The 11,236-nt window shown below is 36.5% G+C and overlaps 1 protein-coding gene across 5 annotated transcripts in view; it reads right to left on the bottom strand.

Moving 5' to 3' along the window:
• Positions 1 to 226: 226 nt before the first annotated feature.
• GABRA1 (gamma-aminobutyric acid type A receptor subunit alpha1) overlaps positions 227 to 11,236 on the bottom strand; it is a 42,269-nt gene continuing 31,259 nt past the window's right edge. For 4 of the 5 annotated variants that reach the window (XM_086851498.1, XM_086851495.1, XM_086851497.1 and 1 more), the window contains 3 exons: positions 10,750 to 10,902; positions 6,463 to 6,665; positions 227 to 3,054 (listed from right to left, as the gene is read on the bottom strand). In XM_086851498.1, coding sequence (XP_086707624.1) covers positions 2,746 to 3,054; positions 6,463 to 6,665; positions 10,750 to 10,902 — 665 coding nt within the window. In that variant the 3' untranslated portion in view covers positions 227 to 2,745. The remainder of the gene's footprint in view (positions 3,055 to 6,462; positions 6,666 to 10,749; positions 10,903 to 11,236) is intronic. The other variant, XM_086851499.1, reaches the window with a different exon arrangement.

Below are 11,236 nucleotides of genomic sequence, written 5' to 3'. Positions count from 1 at the left end.
TGAGTATACATGGTACAGAGTGAACTATCTTTTCTGAATGTCAAATCAGATTTGGGAAACATTCCTGTTATATTTGCCCCTGGAAAACACTGGACAGAGAATCACATCTATTAAAACTGCATTCATTACCAAATCCAAGGAAACAAAGTTTTTGAATGAATAGCAGCTAATCAAGCAATGTGTCATAAGAGGCAGTAACTAAAGAAAACCAAAGTAAAACATTCACTTGCATTATTGAACATTTTTAGCTTTATTATTGTAATAGAATTACAGTCTGACATAAAATAAAGAGCTTTTGCTAAACTCTGTAAAGCAATACATGCTTCTGCCATAAACAACCTCTATTAGATTTAGTTTTTATTGCCACATCACTGCACTGAGGTGCAATAAACATTCAATGTCATCTTTTTAAAATTATCTCAGGAGTAAACAGAAACTGTCCTCTATAAGAGTGTATCATTATTTTCAAGGAAGACTTACTATTATTACATGGTTTAGCAAAGCATTGTAAAAAAGCTACATAGAGAATACCTTGTCTTTGTGCAGTCAAGTTTATACAGTATAATACTATTGGCATAGACTAACTAAGAGGTGATATAATGCAATCATTGCATAGCAAAAAGCAGACTAGTTAAGTAATATTCACATCTAATGTGCAAAATGCAGACCAAAAGGTAGCTATGAATTGCTAGAAAGATAAAATGCCCTAAATGAACACACTAGTTTAATGCCAAAAATAACAAGATAAACAAGAACACAGAAGTTAAAGAGCCATAGTTTATTTTTTTCTATACATATATCTACACATGATACCAGAGATGAAACATCCCCTTTTAAATAAGATCCAATCAGATAACTTATCAAACTTATCAAGTTCAGACAGGACTAAATGTTAGACAATGAAGCATTATTTAAAAAAAATAAATCTCTAAATGAAACATTAAATATTTCCTTTTGTAGATGGAGAATATCAACTTTTTGATTTATTAAGAGTTTAAAAATCACTGCCTATTAAGCTTGACTCTCAGTAGCTGTTTCTCTAGAGGCTCATGTAGTACTGTTTCAAAATCCATTCAATAGCATACATTTTTTTAATTGATTCTTGCAAATATCCACCATTCTTCCAATCTCTTTGAAAAAACTTTATCTGAAAGTTTATTTCTAAGAGTTAGCAGTAATGATACTGACTAGGATTTTTTAAAGGGAGCACAATACCTGCAAAATGGACATCTTGTATTTAAAGCCCTTACATATTGTTCCTACAAATATATTGCTACAGTAAAAATGAAATGTAGTAAGTTTACTCAATAAAATCTATTTTCCTGTACATTCTTTTATGTATGACTTCTTTGTATTTAATGCTACATATATTACATCGCTTAATGTAACAGTTATGTTTCAGCAAATATAGCAGTAATATACAGGTGAACTTCTGTCTTAGCCAATATTTCACCGTTTTTACCTACCAAATATAATCCCATACTTCAGTGTTTATGCATGACCTGAGAAGACCAGTCATTAATCTAATAGTATACATTGGATGACATTGTCAAATTGCAAGCTGCTGTACACTTAACCACTTTACAAATGGAAAAAATTCCAAGCACTTTCTGCTTATTTATTTTTGTAAGCTTTCCAGTACCACTGATTTTTTTTTCCTTTAATTCAGGCTCTAAATATGTTTTATTGAGCATTTAACAACATATTAAGAGCTAAGAGGTGAATCCTACACAATGTTTTAAGAACACAACTTTAAAAAAGTAAAAAAATGTACAATCTCATGCTGCATATTTACAGATATTATTTAAATACTATATTTTATCTTTCTGCTATTCATAAATCTCAGTCTAAAGCTTCTTTTAATGTATCATTTTATAAAAGAATACATTCAACATATCTAGAGCTTGCAAAAATTTATTGTTTGTTTTTTTGTTTTAACTCTCTAAAACATAGTGATGAGTAAAAGCTATCTTTAAAGCATCCAGGAATTGTTTGGATTACACAGGTGATAGAAATTTGGGATCTGCACTTGGTTGTGCAGCTGGTTTTAAATCTAGACTAGTGACAACTTAATGCTTGGAACAAGCTTGCAGTAAGAGAGCAGATTAAAGCATTTGTTACCATTAGATCTTATGTGCTATACAGTGACAAACTGTACCTAGAGTGAGTAGATTTCCTTTCTCATTAAAGACTATTTAATATTATAAGTCAGGTAGTTTGAAACATAGAAGAGAAAAGGGATTAGGAAAATAACATATTTTATGGGATTCAGCAAATGGAAAGCTTTACATCCTTGAAAAGATTATAAACAGTGGCTGAATAAATGATACAGTCTAGGATGTGAATCAGGAATGTTGTAAAGAATATTTCCCCCCCTCCCTAACAATCTTCTGAATAAAAATATCTTTTTCATGTACATATACACTATCTTTTGGGGATATTCAGTACTAAGCTTGCTACAAATGGTTTCTTTTTTTTTTTTCTTTTTTTTTTACCCTTCCAAACAACTACTCTACAACTCTTTTCCATTTCCAAAATCACTTTTCCAAAGTATATAGTTTATAATCTTCTCCCCCTCACACACAGTTTTATTAAATATACAGATATATTTTACCTTTTGCTAACTAAGGAAACCTTTATTTTCTTTAAGACAGAGGCAATGGAGCAAATGGGAATTACTGTAGGTGAAAAAGGGAAGCAATTCCCAGAGCGAAAGACAAAACAGAACTATACGAATAAATGAGGTTATTGATGTGGAGTCTGAACTTTTAGCTGGGGCTCTCTGTTTAAATAGGTAGCCCAATAGACTAAGTTAAAGATTCCAAAAAGCAATGGGAAGGCTATTCTTGATAGCCGGTCAATTTTACTGACACTGTTAAAAGTTTTCTTGGGTTCTGCAGGTTTTGTTTCTGGCTTAACTTCTTTGGGCTCAATTGTTGCACTTTTAGCAATGGTTGCCAGCCCAGGGTCCCTTGCAATATTAGGGGTGTAGCTCGTAGCTGCAGCTGTGTATGTGTTGTTTTTCTTGATGAGAGGATCCTTCACTTTCTTTGGCTGAAGAAAGAAGAAAAAATTTCATTCTCAATACCTTCTCAACAGATGAAATTATGAAAAAGCACTGCAACATTTTGCAATTAGTTGAGTTCATACCACAAAGTGTAATAAGCTGTAAGAGAGAAGCTAGTTCTGGATATATAACTCATGCAAAATATTTAGGTGACAACAAAGACAAAATCATCCATTTGTATTACTTGTATTAGGTAAACCAAATTAGATGATTGATAAAAATAATGAGACCTGATAGCTAGGCTCACTGGCAAAATCACCTTTAATGATAATCAGCAGTGACAAACCACTCACAGTTCTATATTCCCATAGACTGTTTCCCTTGATCAGGATAAAAATTTACATGATGCCAAATTCTTAGTGTAGCCTAATGAACATTAAGACAAATATTGTGATAGGAAGAGTTTTAATATAATTTATACACAAAAAGACACACTAAATTATCATGTAACCATGCTCTAAATGAGTGGTTTATTCAATAAGATGCAAAGCTGTCAGTATTCTACTCACTAATGGTTTACACCAAAGGAACATGCATTATGGATTAGGAACTTAGTTTTCATGTTTGAATCTTAAAATGGGATCATAATGGCTGAAATGGAATTCCATATGCAAAGACTTTAATGTCTGTGTGACTTCTTCATCCACTTACTTACATTGCTAAGGCAAGAATATATTGAATATCTTTTAGTGGAGGAGGGTTTATTGAGCTCATTTAAACTTATTTTATCCCTAGGTCCTTATATTTTCTAGTATTCTATTTTTGGGATCTAGTTGTAGGAAAAAAAGTGAATTTTGACATCTGGGCATGTCCTGGTTTCTGGCAGACTAAACCCTTTCTTCTGCCACTGTCCAAGGATAAACACAGAAGAAAGAGGTAGTGGGTCATTAAGAAGGTGTAAGGATTCCTCCAATTATGAGCAAAAAACCCAACAATAAAACATATAGCAAAAATTCCAACAGCTAAGCAAATATAGCTAATTCCAACAGCTTAGAAAAATCTTCAGGTAGTATTTGCCACAAAAAAGGAAAAGCAAATTTTATCCATTTTATCCTCTTGAGATGAGGGAAAGATATGGTTGAAGAGAAAATATCAGTGGAATTTGATCTATTATGTCGTTTCACAAGATAGCAAACACAATTCTCTGTTTTCAAGAAGCAGCTGTCCCAAGGAGGCAATATTTTTTATGTGGTCACAGTGCTTAATGACAGATCAGCTATAGGTTAATGGCTACTTTGACCCCCTAATAATGGAGTTTTGATTAAAAAATTCTTGTTCAAGATGTGAACACTTCAGGGATTTGGCAGACTTCTGCTGGACACATGAACAGGAAACGAAGCTGCAAAAGCCTGAGAGCAAGTGGGGAGATGCTCGTGGAGGAACAGCTTAGAGCCCCATGCTGGAAAGAAATGTAGGCTCAAATGTTAAATTATGCTACTTAGTAAGGAAAGGGATTCACCTAATGACTCTGATGTAGATGTTCTTTAATTTATGGCAACAAAATTCTGAGCTTCAGGCCAAGAAAAACTTCAAATCTTTGGAATAAACAGGTTCAAGAAATATACCAACAAAAAAAAGCGTGACAGGTTTTTTGTTTTGGTGGTTTGTTTTGTTCTTTTGTTGTTGTTTTGGTTTTGTTTTTTGATGGTTTTTCTTTGTTGTTTGTTTTTTTTTGTTTGCTTGCTTTGCTTTGGTGGTTTTCTGGGTTTTTTGGCTGTCCATTTTTTCCCCTCCCAGGTAGGGAGGCTGCTAACATGGTTGCTGAGTGTGAAGGCAGTCCTGTTTACTTCTCATTCAGATACTCTGGTGAGCAGCAATAAATCCATCAGACAAAGAGCAGCTTCACTGAAGTCTCAGAGGAAACCCTTTCAAATAGATTTAAATGTCACTAGAATTCTGATCCACAGAAAACTCTGATACCAGCCTGGGTCTTAATATTTCATGTCAAATTCAACTTCATGAAAAAGCAATATGACAGCTAATTAGAGCTCTAAATTTGATTAAGCTGCGATACTCTAATCATTGTGAGCTTGCCTTGCTCGCTTTGCCTCACTGAAGAAAACTCACACCACCAGGTACCAGCAAATGACACATAAAGCCCCTTACCTGCTAATGAGCACAAAGCCATAAATCTTCAATGTTTTAAACAATGTTTATTGGTGTAGGGTTTTTTTTAGAATGTAATTTTCTTTGTAACAAATGAAACAGCTCACTATAGTAACTGCATTACAAGGGAGAATAAATTAGCAAGGTAATATTTAATATTTAAGGATACAGTTCTATCAATGCAGTTCATTTTTAATAACAAATGTCATGAAAACAGGAAAAATATTTTAAAAATTATTTTCAGTAATAGTATCAATAACTGAAAACTCAACATTCAGAAGCAGTTGTGCAGCTCATTAGTGTAAGTTTGTTTTGTTACTTCACTCACTCTACAATACTTATGAAAGTAAGTAGTTGCCATTGTATAAGTGCCCTAATTTAATTTGGAGGTTTTTTTCACTGACTTATGCAACTAATATACATAAATAATATATATGCATATAATCCTGAATTAAAAATATATCTTTGCATACCAGTGGAGTTACATCTCCTCCTCCAAGTACCTGTTCTGTTGAATCTCTTGTCTGTGAATGTTCATGATAACCAGTTCAGCAAGTTAACCCAACTGAATGAGCTTGCTCACAGAAGCAACTGATGTGGTACCTCACAATAAATGGGAAACTTCTCTTTCATCCCCTAAATGTCCTCAACAATCTCTTGATGCACCTTAGGGACCAGCTCTGATCCCAGACCAAAAAGAATCAGTGTGAGTTTTCTCTCATGCATTCAGGGAGGTACAGATCAGGATTGCACACTCCCAGCACAACTCTCAATTCCTCCTTCTAAACAAATAAAGTTTTTCTTATGGCTAAGAAAGGAAAAAAATAACTCCAGTGATGATTTATTTGGTCATGATAGAGCAGCCCTTCTGAATTTCATGTTGGGGAGCACTATACCTTGGGAACTATCAAATACTGCAGCTACAACATTTTTTTCCCTACATTTACATTGAGACATGCACACTTTCTCTTGTTCAAAGAGAAAAAATTAATTGCCTTGCTTTAAAATAATACACATACATCTTTTTTTCTGTTCAGTTGCAGAAGTCAAAATCTCAGTAGAGTATTTCATTATTAATAGCATTAAGTATCACCCAATATGTCAGAAGTAGTATTAAATGTCTAAGTAATCATGGCATAGAAATGCTGTATGTGGACACAGGAGGAAAGTCTTTTGGAGTAAAAACTGTTCTACATAAAAGGAATTTTTTATTGTGGTAAACCCCCTCCCACAGAGTGACCAGGCATGGCAGAGTATGATCTTTTGGGATGGATATGAGGCGGTGTTACCTTTTCTGGAACAACGCTTTTGCCATCCCACGCGTATCCTCTCTTGGTGAAGTAATTGACTGTGGCGAACTCGATGAGTGCAGAGAAGACAAAGGCATAGCACACAGCTATGAACCAATCCATGGCCGTGGCATAGGCCACCTTGGGCAGTGAGTTCCTTGCGCTGATGCTCAGCGTAGTCATGGTCAGCACAGTTGTCACTCCTGCAAAGCAAAGAGTTTGTGTCTTCAGGCCAGGGGCTTTGTTTGTGCTTCATTTCCCAGCTGCTATAGATAGGAAAGCCTTTTCTACACCCTGATTCTTACAAACTGCCCCACGTGAGTTCAGTTTCTAAATGAGGATATCAGGTTTCAAATTCTGTGGAAGTTGCTTGATTTTCAAAACATTTTTTATGCTTTATTCTTTGATGTTGTTATAGTAGAATACTATTTTTAATATTGGAATGGAAATATCATTTGTGAACTACTTTACTCTTCCTGGTATTTGAAAGATTTTGTTGCCGTTCTTTATTCATGCCCTGCAAATTGTACTACAGAAGTAACAATTTAATATCTTTAGTTCTTTCCTGCAGCAGTTCTGAGATACTTAGAAAACTAAGAAACTTGTTTCAGCTTATTTGGGATATTATACTTCAAAGATATATTCAAGGGCACCAAGATTTATGTGCTATTTTATTTTTTTGAATCAATAGTTTTACAGATGTGCTGGTTTAGCATTAACTGATTTTTGGTGAGGAGGGAAGGAGCCAGCCCATGGAAGTGATTTTCTAAGAGAAGCTGCTAAGATCTTCCTCCATGTCTGGCAAAACCAATTGCTGGCTGGTTCTGAGAACAGGCATGCTGATAAGCCAGTTATAGAGCTGAACAAACCTCTGTGAGATTCACATTTTAAAATGAACAGCCCCGGGAATGGCTCTTGTTTCTGGCTTTTGAACAGTACCTGGGCGCTGGCCGGGCAGGCCCCGCTCCACAGCGTGACCCGTGGGCCTGGCGGGGCCGGGCCCGGCCTCTGCTGCAGCCCCGGCCGGGCCGGGCTCCCCCACTCCCCCAGCACAGCCAGGCCGGCTGCAGCTCAGCTGAAATTCTGCCACTGCTGAGTTTCACCAGAAACCACCGGGCAGGGGGAAGGGAAGGGAAGGCATCAGCTTGTGGCGTGCTGCTGCTGAGTCCTAGGCTGGCTGCTGAGATCCCAGCTGCCTCCCAACAGCGTGGTCACCGTAAACAGCTCCAGCCGCCGTCCGGCAGAGATCACTTGGACATCAGCGTGCCCGGGGAGATATTAATTCTTTCACTGCACAGATGAAACTTGAAAACATCAATCCTCTCTCAACTGGGCGAAAAGGGTGAAGACACGTAGAGAAACAACATCAAGACACCAAGATCAGTAAAGGAGTCAAATCTCAGATGGACGGAGAATGAGGAGATGCCTTAGTTGGGCTGAAATTCTTTTGTGAGGCCATGGTGATGGGCTATGATACACTAGAATATCCCTGTGATTCATGAGAAAGCACGGGGGGATGGAGTGTTCAAAGTAGACATGAGTAAAGGCACCCATGCTGAAGTAAGCATTTGTTGAAGTGGCTGTGACCCAAAGGAGAAGCTTGAACAGTGAGAGACAAAAGCAATGAAGACCCTTTGCTCTCAGGGAAGAAGAAAACCTCTCTTCCCAGAGACGAAAATGATTTTAGAGATAGATGAAGAGAACCTTTGCTTTTGAACAGCTCGTCCTTAAAAGTGGTATCCCATTAGCCCAAGATTGAACCCTCGAAAACAGTTGTGGGGCAAGCTGTAAGTCAAGGGGAGGGACTGTCACATGTGAACAGATTTCCATCTCCTGGGTGGCTGATTCACTCTGACACTGAAACACCAGAGAACTGCTTCTTGTGGAGAAGTCTCCATGGCATGGAAAGAGAGACTCCCTAAGTGGACTGAAGAAAGATTATTTTAGAGGTGGTAAACTGACTGTTTACCATCTCTAAAGTTGGGAGAGGGGAAATGTTCTGAAGGTTTATTCTGATTTCTTAATATTTTTCTTTTATTTATGTTAATGAAGTTTTCTTTATACCCTTTAAAGTTTGGGCCTGCTTTGCTCTCCTCCAGAATCTTACCTCTCAGCAGAAAATGAGTAAATAATTCTAATAGGTGCACTGCTATTTGGCCAGCTTTAGACTCACTACATTTAATTGGTACATTGGCTGGGAAATTTCAGATTGGCAAACTAAAACCACTACAACAGATTTCTGTCCCTTTATTCACTGACACCCTGAAGATAGCAAAGATTTTATGTAAGAATGACAATGTAATTTACATTTCTGACATCAGAGCTTCTCACTGCTGAACCTTTCCTCCTACCTGGCCCAGAGAGGAAGCAGAACTATACTGAATTCACTCTGCTTGCAGCTGCTTGGAAAAATGAGTCTCTGTACGCCAGGCATTTACATCAAATCACACGTCCACAAGTTACCTTGACAACTGCACTGTCATGTCTTGAATGTGCCTGGTGAGTTCATTTTTGCTGCACTGAGTGTCAGTGGAAATGAACAGTGGTCTAAAATAGGTCAATTAATGAACAACATATTTATGTGGTAGTGTGAAGTACATGAATTATTAGTGCCTAATGAGGAAGCAATTTCTCTTTCCTGACATAAAACCAAATGTTTTCTTTGACTTATTACTAGTGAGCTTTTATTTCTCTTACATAGTAGCAGAAAATTTATAAGTTTTATTATCTGTGGTATTAAGTGGGCTAAAAGATGAAAGCTGTGCTTTGGTGTGTATATGCATTCATGCAAGGCATTCTGAAACTTTGTTTCACTGCCATTTTGAAATGAAAAAAGTTTTCTTCATACATAATGATGGAGTAAACGCAAGAGTATTTACTACATAACTGCCATCTAAAAGGAAAACTGAGAAATTTGTGGGTTATTGAGCCTGTGAAGACAGCAGTTTGAAAGCTGGGCAGTATTAGATATTATCCAAAGAGACCAGGAAATTCTGTTCTCCATGTAGTGACAGTGAAGTACAGCTTTTCAAACTGATGATCAGATATTTATTTTTAAATGGCATGTGCAGAAGGAGGTAAAACAGTTACCATTTCAATACTTGGACTATAAAAGTCCCTAGTAGATTAGTTCTCAGTAAAGCTGATGTTAAAAATTCAGAATTAATTTTAGTTGCTAATCTAAAGAAAAATATTTAACCCAAATTTAATTATACTGTAGTCTAAACCACTGTCCTGTAAGTGCACATCTGTATATCAACAGAAAGCCACTGCTTGGTTCATGAGGTGTAAGGCTACACAAGCTGTGGTTGATTTCCAGAGAATTTGGGGAACTAAAGCACAGCTGTGAAGGGTGCAAGAGAAGATCCATAAAAATAGCTCTTGTTCAACAAGAGCTTCGGAGGCCGCATTTCTCAACAGTGACTCTCTGGCTTTGCCATGTCCTGCATAAATGGATTAATTCTCTTTGGCAAAGCCAGAGGCCCAAAGCATCCTGCCCTTGCAGTGCCCTGAGGCAGCAAAATGAGTGTCAAAGCCAGCTTGGCTGGGGGTGCTTCTGCCTCCTGCCAAAGATGTTCAGCAGTCCCATCTGGACATCACCAAAGACTAGGTCACATAGCATAAATCTCAGGTTCTAGCTTTCCTAAATAAAAATTTGTTGCCTTTTTTTTTTTTTTTTTTTTTTTTTTTAATATGTACTTGATTTGGATTAATATCACCAAAGAATATGAAAGAATATAAGAATTTTAAGGTAAACATTTGGAAGCAGTGGTTAAACTCTAGGAACCAGCTGTTTTTAACTTGAGAGTCTGTTAGATTGCCTTCTCACTACCTTCCTTGAGTGCATGTAATTACTGCTGTAAGCACAACAAATTGTTGTTGATCTCAACAGTAGCCTGTAAAAGGGATTAAGGAAAAAAAAGAAATTAAAATAAGAATTTTCAGAGGTTCTAAAGATGTCAAAAGACGGATACCCATTGATTAAAGCCTTTTTGATAATCCCATGATTAACGTTATTGCCATTGTCAGAGCTGTTTTATTCATAATCTGATTGCTTTGGAAAGTTCAAATGGTAATGGATCTCTTGAGGTATTTTCAGTCAAACAATCATTCAAAATCAGTTTAAAAGCTTTGGACCTGTATCTTCACAATGTCATTTGTTAGCTCTTGTGTGCTGCAACATGTCCTGGCTTACACTGTTCTCCAATACTGTGTTACACATAACTATTTTTACCATAAGATTTCTGAAAACAGATTTCCTCATGATTGCCAGGAGGTCTTTCTTACCAAATACAGTTCTTGCTGGAACAGATTCTCTGTTAAGCCAGAAGGACACCTGTGACAGTATCACTGTCATGATGCATGGCAGGTAAGTCTGGATGACAAAATAACCGATCTTCCTCTTCAAATGAAAATGTGTAGTCATAACAACGTATTCCCCTAAAACCAAGAAAAAAGAACATTAAAGCCTTTATAAATATACACATCAGAGGTCGTTATAGGAAGTATTTTTTCATTACATTCATCCCTATTATAAAATAAAAGTCCTCAAATCAAAATGGTTCAGCTGTGGAGAAAACATTTAATAAACCTGATGGGTTTTTAAATTTTTCCCTAATAATACAAAACTAGATATTTCTGGGAAACCCTAGTTACATTTACAAATTATCATATTTGCTGAGTAGTGAAATGAAGGTCTGCATTAACTGGTTAAAGCTCCTATAGAAGGTCTTATTCTATTAGAAGATGGAAAGCTACCACAGCATACCCATGT

This window comes from Cyanistes caeruleus, chromosome 15, assembly GCF_971803275.1.
Source record: "Cyanistes caeruleus chromosome 15, bCyaCae1.hap1.1, whole genome shotgun sequence".
Taxonomy (NCBI): domain Eukaryota; kingdom Metazoa; phylum Chordata; class Aves; order Passeriformes; family Paridae; genus Cyanistes; species Cyanistes caeruleus.
The sequence above is the reverse complement of the archived record's forward strand: the minus strand, read 5'-3'. Positions and strand labels throughout refer to the sequence as shown.